Source organism: Larus michahellis, chromosome 2 (genome assembly GCF_964199755.1).
Source record: "Larus michahellis chromosome 2, bLarMic1.1, whole genome shotgun sequence".
NCBI lineage: Eukaryota > Metazoa > Chordata > Aves > Charadriiformes > Laridae > Larus > Larus michahellis.
This window is the reverse complement of record NC_133897.1, coordinates 26,997,237-27,021,525: the sequence shown is the minus strand read 5'-3', so window position 1 is coordinate 27,021,525 and position 24,289 is coordinate 26,997,237. Positions and strand designations below refer to the sequence as shown.

General features: G+C 38.7%; 1 protein-coding gene across 1 annotated transcript in view; it reads right to left on the bottom strand.

The window, feature by feature from the left end:
- Positions 1–5,921: 5,921 nt before the first annotated feature.
- The window catches only part of VPS50 (VPS50 subunit of EARP/GARPII complex), an 89,886-nt gene continuing 71,518 nt past the window's right edge, over positions 5,922–24,289 (bottom strand). Inside the window, exons 23-28 of the mRNA XM_074574681.1 lie at positions 15,387–15,535; positions 14,192–14,288; positions 13,887–14,045; positions 11,335–11,456; positions 8,138–8,327; positions 5,922–6,691 (exon numbers count right to left, since the gene is read on the bottom strand). Of these exons, the coding sequence (XP_074430782.1) occupies positions 6,572–6,691; positions 8,138–8,327; positions 11,335–11,456; positions 13,887–14,045; positions 14,192–14,288; positions 15,387–15,535 (837 nt within the window). The 3' untranslated portion in view covers positions 5,922–6,571. The remainder of the gene's footprint in view (positions 6,692–8,137; positions 8,328–11,334; positions 11,457–13,886; positions 14,046–14,191; positions 14,289–15,386; positions 15,536–24,289) is intronic.

The window sequence follows — 24,289 nt, the reverse complement described above, 5'->3', positions numbered from 1 at the left end:
CCTCCTTCCAGCTTGTGTCTCTTTGGAAGTCTGTCTCTCCCAATAAACCATCTCTCAGACTGTATTTATACGGTATCTTCAGGGTTCTTATCTTCTTATATCTATTCCCACGATTCACACGGAGGGTATGACCTTTTATTGAGGAGGACAGCCATCAGGATGCATGTGTGCGTGTATTTTTAATATCCTTTCATACTTTCATTTTAAATCTCACTTTAATTTTGTCCACAGTCTTGCCTATCTAATCTTTCTTGTTATTCTTTCTGGCAGTAGCAGATTATCGTAATGCATAGGTACATCTCAGAAGAGCCCCATCCATAGCTTAGTCCATGTTTTCTGGTCCATAGCAGAATCCCCTACTACCCAGGCAATGGCACTGCCCGGTGTGGTTTGAAGCATGGGATTACTGGCTTCTGTCCTAATGCAAAGGGAACAGCACCTAAAATGCCTGAGACACAGGGAAGGCAGTTTCCTTACATGGGTTTTTTTTTTCTCCATGAAGATTTGATGTTTCAGCTTCCCTGGGGTTAAGTCACTAATTCATGCTAGAAAGCACAGCTCCCCCTACACAACCACAGCCTGCTAGCACTTTATAAAACATGGTAGATAACAACATTCCTTTTACAGTTAGGGGAGTAAAGTACAGCAAAATAAACCAAACTTCTCTACACTAGGCACCAAGACAGAGCAGAAGCTAAATCAAAGCTCAGGACAGATCTGTGACCCGGCCGTTGCAGAATGCAGCATCTCTAAAGCCTTACCGAACGTGCCACCCACGGGGAGCTCCTTCTCCCCAGGCCAGGGCAGCCACAAACAGGCAAAACCACACGCCCATCACCCAGAGTGCTGCATCTTTTGAGCAATAGAAAGCAGCCGTAAATATCTCACTTAGAAATAGAGAGACCTCTCCTTCCCAGCATAAAGGCTCTGTAAACCCTGTCGAAGGGTGGAGGCACCAGCACAAGGCTGGGCTGTGTGTGCAAGGCGGGAAGGAAGGGCTAAGGGCATTACAGCTATGAGGCATTACTATTCATGGCAACAATTTTGTCTAGCTGAAATGTAGCACATTATAAACTGCCCATGAACGCTCAGCTGGTTGGAGCATTTGGCTGCTTAAATATTCTAACTGCTCTGGCGGAGACAGATGTTGGCAGCTCAGGGCCAGGAAGCAGCCCCTGGTCAAACTCATTTACATCAACGACATTTTCCTACACTTCAAGAAATAAATGGTCCTGAAAACTCACAGGTGCTTAGCACTGTGTTAATAACTGCATCAGGCAATGATAATTCCTGTGTTTATTGAGGTTTCAGGTTTCCAGAGAACAGCGAGCTGTCCCGGAGCGAGCCGTGTTCACCACGCTGACATACCACCACCTTTCAGCCCGATTCCGGCCGTCCTCCGATCCACAAGCTTTGTGCATTTGGAGTTGGTGTCCCCCCGGGCAGCCAGGACAGGAAGCATGGCTATCCACGATCTCTGCTTCGGGGCAGGAGCATCATGCTCCGCCAACAGTGTCCAACCTGATGCCTACAGCGGTTTGGGCTGGGTTGGAGCTCCTGCCCCAAGCTTCCCGCACAGCACAGGTCAGTGGCAGACAAAGTCGGCGGCAGTGGGAGCAGTATGGTAACTCAGATGTACTCAAATCTCTGAATTCAGACCTAGATTATGACCCTGTCCTCAGTGGACACAAGTTACTCACCAGGAAACGCCCTGCACTACCCACCCAGGCTTCGGTGCCAGCTGCTAATGTAAGTGATGGCAGAGACACCAATAATGTGGTGCTGGTTGTTGAATTTTGCCATTCTTTTTCATGGTCCCCAGTGTTGCATTACATCGCGCATAAAGCTCTGTGTGCATGTATATATTTACATTATAATATATGGATGAATTTCAAAAGGAACAGTTTTATGGTGCATATTCTACACGACAACCCTATAGCTCTTAGGCAGCAGCCCCAGGATGATCTCTTTCCTGTACAAGGACCCTTTTTATTTTAAGGCTGAGGTGACATTTCTATTTTATTCTTTACCGAAATACAATGAATGGGTTGGTTTTTTATTTATGAATAGTGGTACTTATGAATAAAAGTCACTATAGACATAGGGCAGGAAATACATACAGGTATGAACCTTGGATTTCCTGTGAAAAAGATCTTCAGAAATACGTGCAGTCATTTTGTGCTCAGTGAAAAGAGGCAGTTCACTGCATCTCTTCTCCTAGATCTTCAGCTTGCTCATACATTTTTTTTTTTTCAAAGATAAACGCACGTTTAGACAGTTGTTTGACAGTTTTAAATCTAACAATATTGAAATCTATGCAAGATAATCTACAAGCGTAACGCACAGAGCTATACGTCTCTGCTCTCAAAGTTGTTTTTCTTTCACATGTGTATCCAGATCAAAAGTTTCAGACCAATCCAGCAGAGCTGAGGGGCACTGGGGGGACTTTCTTTAACAGTAGAGCCATGCAGATTTTAGTTTAGTTCACATCCAACTATTTTTAGTTTAGCTTATACATGTAATCTCTCTGGGACTGCACAGAATACTCCACTGAATTAAAACTGAGCAACAGTTCCACCGCACACAAAAAAAGAGGTCACTCATCTCATCCTTAGTTTCTCACGCATGTACTTTATCATATGGCATGTTATTGACTTAATGCCTATTTGAAAAACTACTCACAGATTTGCGATGTCTTTAGTACAAAGACGCTGCTTCACATCACACTTTGTGATCTCATGGAAGAGCAGGAGATCCTTAAAAACCAAATCCCCACTGTGATGAAAACCAGCTCTGGCACTGCAAAAACAACGCACTCACAAATACCCTTAAATAGCCAGCAAAAGCAGGGAAACTTCGCTGTTTGCAAACTGCGTTATTTCCATACTTGCACCATAATCCTAGTGTCTGGTGCAATGTTTAGTCTTTACGCTATGCTGTTTCAACCAGTGGTCATAAATAAAATAGATACCATCACCCACACACAATAAATCCACATTTTTTTTGTCCACCTCTGTTTGCATCATTTATAATATAGCAGGTGCCTGCTGACATTTTGTCTTTTGAGGATTTTGGTAAGAGACAGCACTATTTATCAATTTAATCAGAGTGGAACGTTGCCTTGTGTGTGCGTTTTTGAGGTTTGTTTTGTTTTGAACATGGGCTTTATTCAAAGTTTGCATTACCAAAGTACGGTTTGCAATACAGAAATTTCATAAACACTAACAATGAGCAAGGTCTTAAAGGGGAAAGACTCCAAACATACGACTTTCACAGTAAGAGGAGGGGATCTTTATAATTTTGTGTATTCTGTGACAGGAGGACAAGCCAAGAACACAATCCACATGCACAGCTTTGCATTCGGTATCACGAGACATGCCTTTGTCATGCACACGTCTGGAAATCAAACTGGGATGCAAAGGCTTCACAGACAGCTTTGAGACAGCCATTGATCACTCGTCCCCCCTAAGGGGGCAGGGGCAGAAGGCGTCAGGCTGTTCTTTCAGCGGTGTTCACAAGCTATAATCTACACTCCACATCCAGGGTTTTTCTCACTGCAGATCAGAAGCAAACCAAGCTTTTATTTTACACACGAGAAGACTCCCTCCCGTGTGAGTCAAGAACAGTCAGTTACCTGGAAATCCGGCTACTCATCTGAAATCATGGAGCATTCAAGTCCCTACCCTGATCAGGCACTTGAATTTACACCTCCGGGGGCTGGGCGCTATCCCATCAGCTGAAGCACGGCTGATCCAAGATGGTCTTTCCCGTCAATGCCATTCTGCTATGAATAATTAAATCTACACCAAAGCAAGGACTTCAGTCTTACACCAGGGTCACAGCAACCAGTCGGTTGGCTTCCCCCTACTTTTGCCCCAGTTGCTGCTTCTTTGGCGAACAGCATCACCATTAGATGCAACTGAGAGAAGCTGTAGAAAAGCCAGTTGTATGCCGGTCAGGGCAGGGACAGGTTTTGCCTACCCAGAGACTTGAAAACTGGTCATCTATGCTCCAGCTGAGTTTGGCAAATATCAGAGTACTCATTGTCTGGGAAACAGGACTTAAATTCTTTATTAGGCTAAAGAAGGACTGACAGGTGCATTGCTCACCTCTGCAGTGCTGGTCATTCTCCTTGGAGACTGAAGGAAATTGTCTTCTATTATTAGAGTATTCCAAAATACTCCTCTAAAACATAAAGCCATATTCTCTACTGCAGAAAAAGTATAAAGAGGCTTCTTATTCCATAGCAGAATGAAGATGTACAGAGAGGCTCAAAAAATCAATGGTTTGAGAAGAATTCTCACACAAGAGGATGGAAATTACCAAAAAGACACTCAGTAAGTTAGTAATTCAACATTCAGCCAAAACTTGGCTTCATTAGTCACTCGGGACCAAGTAATAAAGAATATCCTGAGTTGGAAGAGACCCATGAGGATCATCAAGTCGAACTCCTGACTCCACATAGGGCAAACGAAAGTTAAATCGTATATCTAAGAGCATATGTAGGCCATTAAGCTGTGTAGCTTCTCCCTTAGCATCAATCCTGGGCAGCGAGGAAAAGATAATAATTTCTGAGGCATATATGAATGAAGATCAAACAGTTGATGCACAAGTTCAACACTGCACCTTGCACAATTTTTTATCCGGGGGCTTACTTAAAAACGACAAGTCAAACTATAGATACACTACAAGAAATTATTCCTGGCTATGATTCATGCAATTGCTCACCTCCTCCCTTGACCCTACATTCCAATCAGTGCTTATACTCCTACCTTTTTGTAAGCGATCAAATAACAGCAACCTAAATAGTTCAGAAATTAACCATGTGTTCAGTTCACCAAAGCTCTGATAAAGATATCTAAATTTCTTATTTCATCCATGAGAAGAAAAATGAAACAGAAGAAAACTGAAACAGATTTTATACTAATTGTCTCCGACACGTTTCTATTTCTTCCAAAAGCTCTTGTTCAGGATCTGACTGCAGGGCAGATACACTGACACAAAAGTCCACACTTTCAAATGAACTACCCTTTTCTATTTTTGAACCACCTTTTTAAAGAGGGTACAAGTGATTCAGCTTCAACATATACATTGACAGACCACTAAACAAGTTTTAAATGCAACTCAGAATGACACCATGGTCAATAAAGAATGGAGTTAAATGTTGTTTAAAATCTTATTTCCCTTAAAATACAGCTGAACAAGAGAGCTGAATACTACACAGTCAATATTTAAAATGTAAATTGTATGATTCTTCTAAAACTTGTATACAGGCTTTCACTGTACTCACACAATGACGCTCAGTCCACTTCCGAAAAGGAAATTAAAACTACAAAAAAGAGCAATTATAATGATTCCACAGGGCAATTTCCTGTCACTAGGTACTGCTGTTGTTCAGTAAGTCCTGATTTGCCTGTGTTTGAATTCAAAGTACAATGGCAAGTATGAACACAAAACTGAGAATTTACCATGTGTGGATGGTAGCTTGACGTCAATTATTTTACCTATTAGCATATTTCCTTTTAAAAGGTCTGAGAGTACTGAAAAAAGTTTATTAGGTAATAATAATTAAAAAAAATGTCTAAAACTTTACATACAGAAAACCAAAGGCAAACCTGAAAACTTCAGTGGAGTCAGTGACACTCCGACAAATCGATTTCTAGGACAAATACGCAGCCAAGCAATTTTGCTTTGCTCAGGATCACTCAGGGTGTCTACAGCAGAGCAGGAAATAGTAAGATTATCTTAGTCCAAACTTCAGCCAAAAAAACATTATTTGTATTCCCCGGCATTATTGCTTCAGAATAGGGAAGACTCGCAGAGGGACAAAAGGGAAGTGATATGAAAGGAATGGTACTAATTCCTATTGCAAATGACATTTTGCATTGTTGAATTAGGAAAATAAAGTCTCACAAAGAAATCATATTAGTGTACAGTATTTATTACCTTCTATTAATCTGAAGTCAAGCATTTTGATATGACTAAATTAATTCTGAAATAAACAGACATTTTTAAATACACATGAAGATGAGAGGCTTTAATATGAGAGTATTTAGTTGATCTGCGCTCTTAATCCACATGCAAGATACACCAATCAAATATTGTACATTTCCTTTCATTTTACACTGGTCCATAATAAAGCACAATTTCTGAGGATGAAAGCAGGGAGGAAAGAAATCATATTTTCAAGTAGCCCTTTTATTAAAAAGGGCATCAACTATATATTAAACCAACGTGTTTCTCTCTGATTTTGATTTTACTTACAGTATAGAGTTTTGCAAAATATACAGCTCACCAATGATACAGAAACAGTGGCCCTTTACTAAGGGCAAGTAACAAAAAAAAAGAAAAAAAGAAAAAAAAAGAAGAAATACAACAGAAAAGAATTCTACAGATTAGAAAAGTCATATTTTAGAGCATTACGCCACTTCAGAGTGCCTCCAATCCTGGTAAGAAAGGTCATGCGCAATGTTTTTTAAGAGCATGTTGTCATTAGTCCATGAGAGATTTGTCTGCATGCTTCACGTGAACAGAAAAATGTACAAGTGACAAGGAAAGCAGCTTTCTCCAGTTATCTTTTAGGCCTGTCTATGTCGTCAATAGCAGCTAGCAGCTTCTGTCTTGCCTTTTTGTTGATGTGGGAGCCCAGACAAACATTCACCAGATTGGTCAACTGCTTAGTGGAATATTCCTGGCAAACAAAAGCAGATCATGTTACGGCAAAATAAAACACTGGACAAAGATAGAAAACTAGAAAACACAGACATACACACTGTGGACTTCTCAACTGATAGTAATAGTCAGTACACAAGGGAGATTTAAAGTGGTAGTTAAGTCAGGTCTGGACAGTTTTCATAGTTGAGGCAGAGGAAAAAAAACGTATTTTGCTACATGGCAGATTATAACGGAAAATGCTCCCGACTTTAGTAGTGTTGGACTGAGTTCACAGAAAGTAATTCTGTGAATATGTATGTATATAAATCAATTTTTAATGTATTTTCCATTCTTTGGGAGGTGTGGTGGGAAATACATATGCAAATGGGGTAAGCTTTTAACAGAAAAACATTTTTCTAAACAAACTGTGACAAAAGTTGATGGTCTTTTTTATTTTGACTTCTTGTTTCCAATAAGCTTCTAAATACTTCTGCCTACAGGGTTTCCAAACAATGTTAATTTCAGTACATGATAAAGGTGGAAAAAATGGCAAAAATGTTAAGAGAAGAATTCTTAACACCTGTCAAAACACCACATTTGCCAGTACTACCTTTATACCTAACACTATCCAAAATACATCTGCCACCAGTAGGTTTAAACAAGAGTTTTTCCATGTAGGTCACCAAACAACAGCTCACAATCTCTTTTGTGGCTCCAGGTAAAACAAGGAAAATTATATTAAAGACTTATTTCTTTCATCCATTTCTAGTGGGACTTTAAGTAATCCCAAAATTCAGATTTCAAAGTGCTCCGTTTTAAAAGACTTTGCATTTCAACAATAGGCAGCTCCAACAGCATGTGACTATTACTTATGCAGTCCTGTTATAATTGTTAGGTTGTGCTATCATGAAAGCATGCTAAATGCTTTCAAACACAAATGAAGACTTATCCCAGAGAGCAATGTTGATCCTGATTCAGTATTATTAAATGAAGGAAGAAAAAGCAATGACTCGTATATATTGTGCCTTATAACTCAGTTTAAGCAGTCTAATCTGAAAGGCAAAGTAAAATTTCATGGTGTGATCTCAAACCGTACTTCTTGATGACAGAATTGTGCACTTTGGCATATTCTGAACAGCACACAAATGTTTTCAACTCCACTTCACTCTAGTTCTCTACAATTTTTGATACAATACGTAGATGTGACTGGCTTATTTATCCTTCCCAGTCATCGGATATTGAAACAGTATAAACACATACGAACTTCATATGATAATAAATATAGTGAACATACACATGCATACACGCATCTATATACTGCTTCCCATACATATTTTATTATAATTGATGAATATATACATATATATGCATATATTCATTTTTAACACTTAGAAGCATTGATCATTTACAGTTGTTAGCATGATTCTATCACTACCGTGAATTTTCCCAATAGACAGTAAAAGAATGCAAATTTAACTCTTACCCTATGTTCTTTTATCCAGCGTTCCATGTCATTCTCTGTTAGGTAGTATGCTTTAATGTAGGTCTCCACAAATTCTTTATCTGGGATAGGCCTAATGTCTGTTAACTTTTCTAGTTTCATTAAGAATTGTTGAAAGTCCAGTTGCATCAAGGCACGTCCTTCATTGCTGCACTTCTTTACATTGGCATAACTGAGAAGAGAAACCAGTGGAAAGTAAAACTGAGTATGAAATAAAAATGAATCTTCTCAAAGTTGTTTAACTAAGTCCTTCAAACCTTGAGGAGGAACATAATTACAGCTTTAAGTTAAAAACAGACAAGAAGTCCTTTTAGGATGCCTGATGCAGAGTTTTATTTGCATTATAGTAATGTATGTTTTAGCCCCACTCATAGAACAGAATCCCATTGTACACAGTGATACTTAAAAAACCCATACATTCCCCCAGCCAAAAGCCACTAAAAAAATCCTATATTGAACAACTTACTAGAAGTGCGTTAAAGGAAATGAAATCAATGCTAACAAGCACACTAGACAGTGGCATTAGTCAAGTGATCACGACGACCAAAGAATGAAAAGTAATGCAACAGCTTTAGGAATGGTCACCAGGACCTTGCTGAACCAACAGTGACAGCATCAGAGAAAGGCACAAAGCTGTTTGTTCAAAAACACCCACGACAACCAGAGGATAAAGGGTGGCAGCACTGGCTAATCTCTGTGAGAGGTTAATGTTTTAAGGAGAGTAGATTGACAGAAAACTGGCAACAGGTTTGAGCTCAAAGAAGAAGCAACAGTAGATGAGTTTATGGCAGGGTTAATACCGGGAAGCATTACAGTGGGGTGATGGGCAACAAATGAGGAAAACAATCCTTGCACTTTTTCAAATGGATAAGAAATTGCATTTGTCAAGATCAAAGGAAATGACATTGCAAAGTGACAATTTCAGCTGTTTACAGGGAATAAAAAAGCTTTGGTCTGGGGCACAGCATCTTGATAGACTTAATCCAGCCCACCCACAGGCTGCTGCCAGAGTCCCAGTATTTCCACTCTTCCCTTGTACCAAATTTAAAACAAGCTCAGTTTTCCATTGCTTCATGAAGTTGATCTTAATTATTACACAGTCTGTAGATTATAAGGTCTGATGCAAAGGAAGCAACAGAAACGTGCAGTTGGAAACTGAATACGCTGCAGGATCAGGTTAAGAATAAGAAGAAATTGCACCCTTACAGTTAGTACACAGAAAGAATTTGCAGAATTCAAAAATAACAGAGGCAAACAGAGAGAGGACTAACGCACAAGCTCTCTGGAGCTCTGTAGAAGGTTGGACAATGATTCTCAATAGGACATACTGACGCACTTCAAGAAGTCAGATGGGAAACAGGAGAGAACATAGAACTAGGAGATACGGCAGGGCAAAATTTAAAGAAGGATATGGCTGACTGCACTGGATATGATTCTTTACTCAGCAAAGCAATTTCAGTTGACTGGCTGACTGGAGGAGAAACACCTCCTTCATGGCTTTTAATTCCATATCTTCATGATAGTCAGAGATGAAAGAAGTTACGAAGGTATTCATAGAATCATCTGTTCAGAACACCTTCCCCTTCACCAGTGGCAAAAGAAACCACAAGATATGCAAGAAAAAAGAAGAACTGGGCAAGAATGAGAAATTACAGGCAGATATTTGGGAGGAGATGATCATGAGTGCTCTTTATGCTCTAAGAAAGGGCATAGGACAGATCCTATCAGCAAGGCATCCTCAGTCCACTCTAACCAGTTAATGAAATGTTTAGGTGAAAGTAAAGTTGAAAGTTTCATGGTAAGTCACAAGTGTGAACCAAAACTGCAGCATGGAGCAAGACATATGAGTAATGATCTTCAGAGCTAAGAATTAAGTGGGTCGTGAACACTGAAGGGAAAAAAAAAAAAAAAAAAAAAGAGTAAGACTGTAAAGTAAGAAAAAGAAAGAAGCCCAAGGGCTGAAGCAAAGGAGGTTGATAGTGACTGATGGTGTTACCCACTTGAAAGGAAAGGGAGACACGGGGAGGAGAAGAAAGACGCTTCTGTACCACTTCTTTTGATTTGAGGCATGACAAGTGGAAAACAAAATTTCAAAAAGAAAAGGTAGTTGTATAAGTCATATGTCGTATGAAGGAAGTAAGAAGCCAGCGGGAGATCGTGGCTGGATTTAGTCTCAGTGAAGATGAAACTGATCTCTTAAGAGACTGCAAAAGGATGATGGCATGAAAAGAAACAGGCATGACTTTAAAAACTGTGGCTTGATGGAAGCAGTGGAAGCTGATGATGCTCAATAGACAGCTAACACTTGGAGAAGAAGGATGTTGTTGAGGTCCTAAATTAGAACAGACAGCAGGAAAGTGGGATGGAAAGAAGTAAAACAGGTAGTAGGGAGTGCATAGGGTAAAGATAACCAGGAAAGAAATATGGAAACATATGTAGAAGGAGTGGAAGACAGCACGTATTCTATGATGTAGAAGAAGTTGTGATGAGAGCCCAGACGTATGTAGCAAGAGGATAAGAACACAAAAATAAATGCAGGCTACAATACTCAGGCTACAATATCGACTCTGAAAAGATATGGGACTCTGATTAAGAGGGAGGGATGAGCCAGGTGTAGCAGTTCCTGACCAAGCTGTTGAGCCTCTGTTGACCAAACCAACTAAGACACCTCTCTATTCCTGAAGAATTTGGAAAAATCCTGCTCCATGGCTACTCTAAGATAACTGCTAGGGTTGACAACTCTCTCTTCCTGGCACAGACAAATGGCATCACCATAGAGATGTTTACAATTACGCTTTAATGTTCTTCTTTGCTCTGTTGGGAAATGATAATTTTCAGATAGAAGATTCTTCGAAAAAAAATTGTTTCAAATACTTCAGTAAAACACTCAATGGCATTCTTCAGCAGTATCTAGGTACAAGACCATCCCCTTTAGACTTAATCATAGAATCATAGGGTTGGAAGGGACCTCTGGAGATCATCTAGTCCAACCCCCCTGGCTGTACCAGACTCTGCGAAACAGCTGCTAAGGACTATGTTAAGCCTTGATATTTTTTAGGCTCCCCAAAAATACAAGAGCTTACCAGTGCACTACAAAATTACATCTTTTAATCCCATAAAATAGATTTTATCATTATAGACATATTTACCCGAAAGCAAGACCTTCACGAACTACTTACCCTTCCACGAGAGTTCTATTGGCCAAGCGTATGCAGTGCTCCCAAAGGATGTTGGAGACTGGCAGTGGAATACGGACTCTCTTGGACACTTCGTTCAACCTTCTGTTATATTCTTCAAATTCCTGATGAAACATGAAAGCTCATTACTCCTTTAGCATAAAAGGAATCATACTCTATACATCCCTAGCAACAACAACAAAGAATTAGAAATGCACATGAAAGAGAAAACTGAAAAATAAGAGCAAAGCACAGAAGAGAAGCTTAAGATGCACAGACAGTAGAGGCAAGCTTAATGTGTAAAGCAGAAAGCATACCACTTTCTAGTATGTAATTCACAACACTACTTCAGTAATATTTTTTTTAAAAAAAAGGAAATACTGCTCTGTTCCCCAGAGGTGTAGTTCTCTGTGAAAGCGATACCTCTGAAAATTAACCAAGTAGCTAATCCTTCAAATGCCATTTTCATTGCCTCACTCCCCAAACTCATCTTCAACTTTTTAAAAGTCAATACAGAGCCACTGAAGAAAATCCAGTGATGATTATTTTATCCTCATGAATACCCAGCCCATCAGCTTCAAAGAGAAGCTCAGAAACATTGTAACCACTTTTCCCTCTTCAACCTTTGGCATTAGATAGTTCCCCAGTGCTTTAAAAGGAGCTGAGAGCACCCACTGAAAAGAGTCCAATTCTAACAGCTGAGGAGCATCCCGCAACACTAGATAACAATTCAGGTTGAAGGAAGGCACTTTTTTCCACCTGAAACATCAATGACCTGGATGGATTTAAGCTGTTACTATGAGTGACAAACTAGTCATAACTGAACGTAATTACTGCTACAATGATTTTGTGACTTACATAAAGTGAAACAGAAGTCTGCTGCCAGTGACCAACACCTCTGTCATTTAAAAAAAAGTAGCAAACGACTTAAACAGGAAGCAGACTGATAATGAACTGCTCTGTGTAACTAGCAAAAGCAGTTTGCACTGCAGCCTATTTAAGACCATACTTGTCCAACAAAGAGCTTTCATTCCAAGGCTGTTAACCTAGGTGAGGTTTTTCCTCCTTTTTTCCCCCCCCCTCCTTTTTTTTCCTGCCATCAAAAATTCAGTAAGTGAAGAAAATCAGAAGGGAATCTCAGTGACTAATTTAACCTAGTATCTGACCAAATAATTATTAATTTGCTTAACGTAAATTTTCTGAAAGAGGAATTTGGCAAGAGGAAGCAGGGTACCACAATGTCATACTTTAACCAGCATACAACTCACTCTTCTGAAGATGAAGATGCCTCACACTGCTTGTTAATGAATTTCTTGAACAATCCTCTTTCCCTACTTTATCTCCTTCGATACAACGACTGAGCATAGAATTCTGCACATGTGTGCACATGGCGAAAAGTAGCTGGTTATTACATCAAACACTGTGCTTACATCTGACATTCCTGGAGTCTCCAGGTAGACGTCAAGTCACTAATTGCTTGTCAGTAATCAACAAGCTTCTGTAGCAACTATTATTAGCTATACAAAGTAGAGGCCAGAAATGGTTTTAAATGGTATTAGCCCTGATTGTCCTGAACCAAATTCATCAGCAGCTGCACACTCACAAAAAGAAAAAAGTTCTACTCCAGAGACCAAATGTCGTAAGTATAAACTGATTTCAAAAAGGCATGGCAGCATAAAGAAGGGTAATCACAAAGATTCAAATTCAGTGCAATGATATATCCTCTATCAGATTCTCCCTTCTTTGCGTTACTTTTTTTTTAAGCAGAGAACACCTACAAAGTACAAGTTGGTTACACAAGTACAAGTTTGGTTACACAAAGTGTAACCAAAACTGTTATTCAACACAGATGCATAACTTTCTGTGATCTATACTTCACATATCTTTAAAATAAAATTTTCGGTTTCTCTGAAAGAATTAGTATAATTCAGCAAGAACTTCCTTCTAAAGACCTTTGGAAACGTCATTTAGGCATATATAAAAGGATTCTTCTAATAGCTGGTTCTGTACACCAAAAGACACAGCAATTGTATAACCAATTCTGCTGAATGCGGTTGAGAAGTTGGGTGAATAACTTCCCTTTTACCTTCCTTTTCAAATGCTAACTTCTAAATATAGCAACTTCAATTAGATAGTGCATGATCATTATTGGTGGTGGTTTGACCTATAGCCCTATGATACATCTCAAAGACAACCACTGAAATTATACAGAACAGCAAATAGCCTTTGTTAAAAAGACCACTATTACTATCTCTGGATTTTCCTCAGTGTTACTCCATTTACTACACATTTATCTACCACTCAAGACTTAGACTTGAAACTCATTAACCTTTTGTGGCAACTTTCACCCACCATGTAGTCAAAAAATCACCACTGAAAACAACCTGTTAGCAGCAAGAATAATGAAAATTCTGGAGAGACCTCCTTACAATAACTTAACATTTGTAAGGATGCTATACTGCTCTAACCATGCTACTTTAACAATTTTAGTGAAGTATTACAGTAATTTAGTGTTTATATAAACTCTAGCACACTGTTTCCCAGAAAGTATTCACCTTTAAAAGAGCGTCGACATATATATTGTGTTGTGACATGATTTCCTTCACATCCCATTTCACATTAGTCATGAGAAGCAGCATTTGTTCATAATCAATGGCTTTAGCAGCAACAATCCAATAAACTGGTTTACGTAGTTCACTGGCAGTTGATACTGTCTGAAACAGAACATAAATAAAATTCAATTCAGTAAATGTCTGGCTAATAAGAGCATATATAACTATGATGTACAAGTATTTGCAACATACTGTACAAGTTTCAAATCTTTTGTTGAAAAATCAGCTGTGAATTACACCATTCTGACCTGAGAATAGAACTGCTGAAGAAAAGGCTTCTTGGCAGCTGGCATCACCGCATCAAGATGAGGCTGAAGAAACTCAAACTGCTCTGCCAGAAATACCCTTTGAAAGCAAAGAAAATTTACTGTGAACTAAATGCAACATTTGGCATGTCTCTGTACAACTTCTACTCTACTCTACGACATGCAACCTTGGAAAATTTAGTTCTGAGAAGAACAGTATCAGTTTCATGCCAGCATATCAACCAGTATCCTCAATTCTGACAATTTTAGAATATGATTGCAAACAAGAAAATGCTTGAATAAAGAGACTAAGGCTTGAATATCAACTATTTTTATTTCTGTTTTACTCGGGATACACTGCAAAAGTCTGACCCAAAGCCTGCTAAAGTTAGTGGACAAGTGTCACGTATGTTCCAAACTGCAGGGCAGTCAACAGTAATATTAATAAACCCATGTCAGAAATCCCAAGGAACATTCCTAATTACTTATATACTAGTGAATCTTTAAAAGAAAGAATATGAATTCTTTCTCAGGGGCAGGATTTGTTTGTAACAACATAAGAAAGAAATACATTTCTAACTAAACATAAATGAATGCAAAAGAAAATAAGCTCCTTTGAAAATACATTTTTAAAATGAACTTCTAACCTTTAAGTGTCATCTTGTGCGTGGAACAAAAATAATTCCTGTCTGACTCTTACCATTATTCTGACCATATAAAAACACTTTATAAGTTTTGCATTACTTGCTCACTATAATCTCTTCTTCACAGGTACACTTCCACCCATTGCAAAGAACATTGCAATCCAAGCCAAACCAATACAAACTAAGCAGTTCTGAGTCTCAGCCATCACCATTTGAATACTTAACGTAAGGTTTAAATGAACCATACAGATTAAATACTCCCATTAGCCTCTTTAATTTTAAACATTTTTTTCTGTTAGATTTGCCTTGTACTGTCACAAATTACTGGACCAGCTGCAGTAAAATTTCTCTGCTTGTGCTTGCAGGTGGTTAGACCGGATGGTTAGGCCTCACTACCTTTAATTAAGAAATTACCTCTATCACTCATATTTAAAATCCCACTGAGAGGTTGGAATTTTTCACGTCTCAAGAAGGTTTTGGCTTGTAATCACAATCTCTTAAACAATCCATAGCTTTCAGTGACCATAAAATGCAGTGTACAGTAAATAACCTACAAGGATTCTGTGGCTACCACTCTCTCTGCCAAACCGTATAGCGAATTGCCAGATGTCAAAACTACGAGATGACTGAGATGTGGGCTCGGCACCTTCTCCTTTCTCTCTTCAGCAGCTGTGAGAGTTCCTGTGGGATCAGCAGATACCTCCTAAAATAAAGAATTAAACAACTGAAAAACCACAAAACCAGCAAGAATGTCTCCAGCTCAGCAGTTTCAGATGACAGATAAAATGAAGGAATGTTTCTAATTCTAAAGAGTAATTTAAATCAAGACCGAATCAAAAGACAACCATAGATTTTTCTATTTGAACAGTGTTGTCTTCAAACAGGTGAAAAAAATCACATCATGTAGATCAATATCTATCTCAGGAAAAAAAAAGGCAGAGAACACACTTCTTACCACACCTTAATGCCCATACAGGCTTTAGCCCAACTGCCTACTGGGGAGACTGATGGACTGATCTCCAATCTGACAGTAACCAGATAAGGAGACAAATCAAAGGAATATTAGTTTTGCATGCACTCTACTGCTTATGTGAGCTGTGGCTAACTTAAGGAAAATACAAGTGGTGTTTTTAAAGTTATCATTCCATGAAAACTTCTATCCTGCAGATGTCTTGATTGTAAAAAGCACGGAAATATTCACAGCACAGGAAAATAACCTGTAATTTGAAAAGGTTATGCCAATGCCCTGTTGCAAAATTAAAAAAAAAAAACAAAAAACCAAACAACAAATCACAACAGAAAAAGAAACAGGAAAAAAAAGGGGAAAAAAATCAACCATGAAGAAAAAAAAAACCAAAACAACAAAAAACCCAACCAAACAAAAATAACAACAGGAAAAAGGACACTTAAAAACCTCCCCCCACAACAGGAAAAAAAAAATGGGGGTAGCAGTGGGCATCAGAAAAAAAAAAAAACAAAGGGGGGGACGACAAAGGGAAAACAAGAAAAAAGAAAAAAAGGGAAAACCCCCACCTCTACATTTGAGGAACGTTAAGTACAAGTTACACCCAGAAGAGGAATCACAGAAGGAAGAGATTCCCAGAGCTATCATATTGGTCTAAGTAGGTATATAAATGGACACCCTCTGAAGCTTAGCTATTTGCCAAAACCATACTAGCACATGAAAACATAAACATAGTTCTGGCTTTACATTAACTACTCATACCATGCTTACTGCTTACACACAGGCTATAAAAATATGAGAAATGCTACAAGGCATGACCAGAACAGACGAAGAAGGTAGGCATGATATGGCATTGATTTCTTAAGTAAGAGCCTTCCATGGCCCTGGGCATAGAAACTCTGTGGCTAGATAAGTGCTACAACAAATCAGCCTGTTTGTAGGGAATTAAATAAATTTGGGCAATAACACTGTGACAAAGTAGTGGTAAAAATAATTTCTTCAAAAACAAGATCAGCTGCACAACATGTCTGCTGCAAAGCAACGTATGAACACACAGCGAGTATGACAACAATAATGCTTAAACATGACATCTATGGTGAACTCAAAAAATAAATTAGCATAACTCTTGGATTGCTGTAAAATTGGACAAAGATGAAGTCAAAAACATGATAATAAATAAAGCAGCTTTGCTTTTTGTTGTGGTTTGTTGCGTTTTGGTTTTTTTTTTTTTTTTAAAACTGGAGATAGAAATAAATTGAGAGGAAATTGCGGTGAAGTAACTAAAGAATCAGGAGCAAGAAAAATAGACTCAAGCTGACCACAAGAGTCACCAGGAGCTTCTTCTAGGTTTCACAGCAGCAGCAGAGAACAACTGTGAGGAGTGACATGGAATAGAGTAATTACTATTCACATGTTTTTCAGACAGTTTGGCCTAAGAAGAAAAGGGGAGCAGTGAGCACTAGAAACACTGATGGAACTAAGTCTAACTCATTCTAAATACCAGGATTGAGACAAAGAAGAATACGCACTCTAGATCTTGAAAAGCCAAGAGAAAAGGTACTGCACAGATGATCAGGTGAAAAGGGCAAAAACAACACGAAGGCTATTCTGGTAGCAAAATACCTGACAGACCTATTGTGGTTATACTGCAGCAATAAATACCAGGGCAGGCAAAAACTGATTATGTCAAAACGCATAAGGACTTGGTGAGAATTTAAGTGATAAAGAATGAGCAGAAAGATCAAAACTTTGTGGCTATAGACAAAGCAGCATCAGAATGTGTTTACTGCTTGGATGAAAGCCAAGCCAAAAGCGACATTAAGAATACAAGACAACTGGGAAGATTATAGTGTCCAAGCTGTTATGGTTTGAATGTGTTTGAGGTGTGGAGGAACAAAAAGATCGCAAGTTCCACTTTAACTATCTTGGATTTTAGTTGACAGTTGCCTCCTGTGATGTGGCAGCCCAAGGCAACAGGAAGGTGGATTTGCTAAATTAGAAAGACCCTTTCAGGTCTGCGTCTCTCAAAGACGTCAAACACAAACATGAAAATGGGCTACAGCAGATGGAACAAAGTGCAGACTGGGAAAGTGGAGTTCTCACTATCAAGGGTTAGGAAACTATCTTCAGACTTCTAAAAAAAATTTGTTATAGGTTACAGAAGCAGAAAGCAGATAAAGCAGAGAGCCCTGAAGGATCCCCACAGAAATTCTGACATTAAAACCAAAGACTGCTGACTGAGCAATACCATAAACACATCATTTGTAGCGCTAAAAGATCTCACAGAAATAGATCAATGAGCAGAAGATAAAACTTCTAGAAGCAGCTTACAGTAAATGCTATCACATACAGTTGCACTGAGCATGGGAAAGACTATAAAGGTTAGCCACACCACTACGTTATTTGAAAAATGAATCTTCTTTGCTCTGATCTGTATCTACACTCAGACAGATAAATTTGCAATTAAACTGGCCAGACACTTCACAAAATTGTGAAGTTTGCATTGGTGCTGAGTCTATCAGAATGGATAAGCAAGCCAAAAAGCCTGGCTATTCTCTAAAACTCATGTAACCTCTTTCAGGCAGCTCTGAACACACCTACCTAGCACATCTGCATGTATACTGCACACAGGTAATAGCATCTAATCATCTAGGCACAACAGTCAATTCTCTAAAAATATTAACTGACCCAAAGACAGCACCGATGAACTATCAAAATCCACTCTTTATCTGCTTTCCTTTTTTCTTTTTTCACTTCACATCATTCTCAAAAAAGCAAAACGCAACAAAAAAAACCTAGAAGCTTTGAAATGTTTACACATGATAAATAACGAGACCCACAGCCCACCAACCAATTCTCTATTCTTCAGAGAGACGGTGAGCCACAGAGCTGGGGGAAGAGTATCAGAGGTAAAAATTTAAGCATCTTTGTTTCTTTCAAAGACCAATTACAAATTATGTAAAAGAACAAGTATTATAAAGACTTCATTTGGTATTTACCACACTTCAAAGTTGCCTGTCAAATTAGTACTGAGATAGATACATTTTAAACAGGTTTTTTTTCTACCTGCCTGCTTCCCATGAAGGTAAATATCTGGTGAACCTTTTAAATTGTGTCGCACCTGAAGACACAAAATGTACACGAGACAACTGGCTAAGTCAAAGAGATGCTAGGGTTCAACCAGGGAGGTCAAACTCTGGTTCAAATATACTGGCCAAACACAGTATGAGCATTCCATTCTCCTGACTCGTTCTAAAAAGCAGGCACTGCATAAGCATGTGGATAGCAAAAAGGAAGCACAAGGAAACAGCCGTGTGCCCATCCCCAAGAAAAGCACAAGATCGTTCTGAAAGGGCTTCAGTGATGCATGTGTTTTTTCCTCCAGCCTTCATTAACAGAAATGATCAAATGATTGAAAGCAGCAATAAAGGGGCAAAACACACAGGCTGGAACAGGAAAAAAGGCTACAGACTACTTAAACAAATCAGATGTTTTACAATGGAGTGGACTTGTTAAAGTTAACCCTTCCAGTAATTAAAGAAAATCTGCAAGACAACCCCTCTTATCAGAGATTCCCTTTGAGTACCCACGGAGAACAGGTAAAGTCCTGTACAACTGAAAGTGGTGAAACTATGCCAAATCTGAAGAGGAGGAAGAGGAGGAGAAGGAGGAGGAGAGTAGAAGTCAGGAAATTAAATAGCAGCCAGTCCAATTTTAATTTCAAGAAATGCCAAGTTAGACTGAAAACATATTGTAGCACCGAGCATCAAGTGTGTAGAGAGCAATACCAAAGCAGAACAAACGTGCTTAGCTTTTCACTGCGTCAGAGTAGCAGGTCTTGCTGATAGAGGAGAACTGTGATATACCTAAGACATATTACAACCCACATAACACCCTTGGAAGCAAACTGAGCAAAATACAGATTTGAAAAAGGTATTTCAAGGTACATGTGGAACTGATGCAAACTACAAGATACTTTTCTCCTTCCTTGCCAAAGAGGGGAAAAAACCCACAGAGATTTAAAAAAAAAAAAAAAAAAAAAAAAAATTCATCAAAAGCACCGAACTTACATGAACAATAATCAAATCATCTGTAGCAGGCACAGCAGTGCATGTTAACCAGCATTCCATGCAGACACCTTTCTGCAGGTCTTACCTATTCAGTTTTCTTTAGTCTTAGTCTAACTCCCTCATACCGTCATAGGAAAAGAACTGCTAATGCTACACGTGATTTGCATACACAGCTAGCAATTATTTATAAAAGCTGTTGTGCTACAAAGGCCTGAAAATAATAGGATACAGAAGTGTTAATGCAGGCTTATGACTGTTTTACCTGTTTAAGGGTTGTTAATAACAGTAATATGAGCTATAGTGTGTGCTTTGGGAAGTATCTTTATGCAATTACCTATCTTTGAATTAAATTTCATCTGGAACACGTTTTTACAACAGAAAGGCATGTATTAGCAAATAATCGGTATCAAATAAGTGCGAGTGTTATATTGTTTGATTAATTGTTGGGTATTTTACTTTAGCATTTCATTGTTTACTCCCAAGAAGAAATTCTTTAATGAATATGAAGAAAATTTCTACAAAATGTCTTCTGTAACAGGAGGACATTTTCACTTCAATAGTTTGGCTGAACGCAGCAGCAGACCTCTGTTAAGCCTTCCATCTTAGTAAGAAGAGGAGACTATAAACTAATTACCTAAATCAGAAGTATAACTTCTTAGTATAACTAACTATCTAAGTCAAAAGTTTGACATGCAATTTGCAAGACAGACATTTTTAAGGGGCCTGATCTCATTGTGAGCTCAGAAATATGTATTTATTTCAGTTATCCAACAGAACTCATGACTAAAATAACTGTTATCTGCCATTTATGGGGATAGTTGACAGTTCACTATAATCATTCACTTTTACTAACTTTAAACAAAACCAAGCAAATCCCACAACATGTCCCCAGCACACAATGCTCTGCAGATCAAAGTAATAACCTTTCAAAATGGAGCTTTTCCTGACCTAATACTTTTTGCATAAGACTTTAGCTTTAGAATTGTTTTGATTTAACATACATACGCAATAGGAACAATTTCAGTTTTGATTCTGCTATGAGGCAATACCTCTAAATGCTACTGAAGAAATCCGGATCTAAAAGGAATAAGTGGTGTTTGAAAGGTACAGAAAAATTCAGACTACCCGAAAAGGTTCTGGTGTCGAACAGTCTACAGCAGCTCTGACATACCAACACTGTTATTAAGAACTTGGTATGCACTGATGGAGAAGGAAAAGATGTTTACCTGAGACAGGATAGCTCCATCATCTCTGTTTAGGCAACTGTAATTGATAGTTTCTGTAATATTATGAGCACAGAGTACAAGAAAATAAACACTGATCAAAGAAAGCATAACCCCTTAGTGTATTCAAAGGCTGCCTTAAAGCCGCTCAACTAATTCCAAGTAATTGCTTAATATACAAGAATTTTTTATTATTGCTGAGGGGCACAAAGCTTACAAAGTGGGTTATCTTGACTCAGCCCTTAGGAAAGTAAATCAAATGTAAACAAAGTAAACTACTACCATGGTCACCACTCAACACACTGTAAGAGAGCAGATCATTAAAAACCAAACAATAAACCCTTTCGAGAAACCACGCTATGAATTTTCTATTTATTTACAGTCCTCTGCAGGCAAGTGATACCTTTACAGCATTATGAAGCGCCATGCAAGGGGTCCCCAGGCTTGCCAACACTTACAATGCACGCACTACACACCAGCCCCAGGGCTGAGTTATCAGCAGCGCCCTGTGGTGGGCATGAGGTTTCCCATTTCAAGAGTGTGGATCCTCTACGCTCTTTGTCACAAAACAAACACGTCCCAGACCTCAGTTGGGTACTGACTTCAGTAACAGACTTCAATAAAATTTGCGTAGAAATTTATGGGATCTTTGAATTTCATTTATTTCTTAGTCTTCAAAGTTAAATGGCAGACTTTTTGCATTAAAAATTACCAAAAGTTAGCAACATTATTTATTATCTTGTCTAACCGCATGCAACAAGGCTTCTATATTAGGAATCACTGTGTGCTGATAGACAACTGAGAAAATGAGTTATTAAATATGCTTTAAAAAATAAATCTCAAATGAGCCTCCACAGAAAAGGATGCCTACAGCTGCACCCTTGGGAACCCGAACCACTGTCTCACAAAAACAAGGCAGCCAAGCTGGTCCAGTCACACACATTTTTACTGCAGCATTTTTCTTATCCCAAGAAAGATTTTTCAGGAGGAGCTGCTGCCAGTTCCCAGGTGCTCTGCTGTGACTCTGCGGAAACCTGTACTCCTCTGGGACTAGGAATCAGCCCAAGATTTGGGTGCCCAGGAAGAAGAGTCTGAAGTGACTAAAATGAGATGGCTCAGTGAATGCCCAAAGAGAGACAAAGCAATTGCCAAAACCCAGAAAATTTATTCACAGAAATAAGCTAGAAAACTGCAGTAAATCACTCCACTCTACAGTCAAACAAACAAAAAAAAGTTGTATCAAGAGCTCTAAATGAATAATGTGATGAAGCAAAACAGCTGCAGAAGTCCTAGCACATTTTCAAAGTGCTTGTCATGTCAGAACTTTCTTTTGTATACAGAGTTCTCTTCCCTTGACAAGCAATTCACACAACACCTTAAACATTGTCATTATGCATGTTGTACAAATCTTTTCAAAGAGTAGAAGAAAAAAAACCTAGAAATTTTCTTTTTTTTTTTTCCCTTCAGGCTTTTTCTTTGAAGGAGCAGGAGACCAAGCAAGGATTGTAAAAGTTGCAGAAATTATCTTCAGCCAGACAAAACCTCGCCAAGAATCACAGCTCACAGCTACCATTTCAGTGAGGAGCTTAGCTACGCCTTTTAAGAGCAGCATCTTGTGCTAGGCCAACCATTTCAAGTAAGAAATTCCACAGCTTTGACTCTCCAGAGCTTGCCATTGGTATGACAAACCAGGACATAACAGGGGACGTGTCCACACTAAGTAATGCAGGACTGTGTTGTGACACTTTAAGTAATACTGAACAGTTTGTTTCCAGAACTGGGACTAGTGTAACTGAACCATGCCATTTCATAGCATCAAAGGGTGAAAGCCAAAATGGGCTGGGAAGTCAGGGATGAAGAAAAAAACTTGTTCCTCCCATTATTCCTTATCTTATTTATACAGCTGAAAAATCTACATTTTCCATCTCTGCACCATCAATCTCTAGCCTACTGTCTCTGCCAAAAGATATACACTTCAGGGGGAAAGAGACCAAAAGCTAAAGTAGAGACAGAATTAAAATACATTAACTAATACTTCTTTATACCAGTGATTCATTCTATCTACTCTTCTATACATTGCATTGTAATGCTTATGTACTTTGCCACAGTGATTTATTTTTTACTGCTGTACTATGCCTTTACTATGTACAGCATAGTAACTCCAAAAAACTTCATCCTAAATCTCAGTTTTACTTGAGCAAGCCAGTTTGCAATTAAATATCTGTGAGTATTCCATGGTGATTTGCCCCAGAAATCTCACTTTTGGAAGCAGCAGTATCACTCAAGGCAGCTATCGGATACACAAGACATTCACAAACAACATCTAGGTAATGGCAGTGCCATGACTAAGCTACATTTTGGAACCTTAAGGAAGCTGCTTATAGACAGATAAAGCAAGGAACTGGAATCAGAAATTTCCCTTCTGGATCACCAATTATCATAGATCACATCAATATGACTGATGCCTTGTACCTACTTGGGGGCGTACGGGTCTCAGTGGACTAATATGAACATCATTACCGTTGCAAAAACACATTCCCGGTAGAAATGATGAACACAAGGACCAAATGTGTGTAGGCATCTCCACATACCCCACTCAGGGGAACTGTCAGTGAAGAGATATCGGCAGCTCAGAAACCGGCACTTGGTTTCAATGTGTTTGGCTTAATCAAAACTGCACCTTAGCATCGTAAAGTGAGGCTGCAACAGCAGCACTTCTTCCTCCCCTTTTCACTCTTCTCCTTCTGTGTTTTCCTTTCAACACATCCTACTGGTATGAATGAAACATGTATTGTAGAGTGCTCTTTCTGGAGGATCCAAATCATTAGCTCTGAAGCGGCTGCATAGCAGAAATCTGTACTGAAGCTATTTTATACCAGCTGCGGAAAGGCCTGATTATGAAGTTCAGATACACATATGAAGTTTAGTACAATGTAGCCAAACAAATTTTTGAAAGTCATATTGTTCTCTTACCTCTCAAAAATGAAACTGCACCCTGATCTATTTCAAAACAAATATTCAAAGTGCTTGTATTTTTTATACTTTTGAGTTAGGAAATACAAGTATTTCCTTAAGGCAAAGGCAAGTAGCTCAGACAAAGAAAACTGGTTATTCCATCACTGTAAGCTCCCAGCACATTTCCACATAACTTACTAAAGCAACTAAAGACAGTTTCGCTAATCTGTAGGCTCCTTTTATTA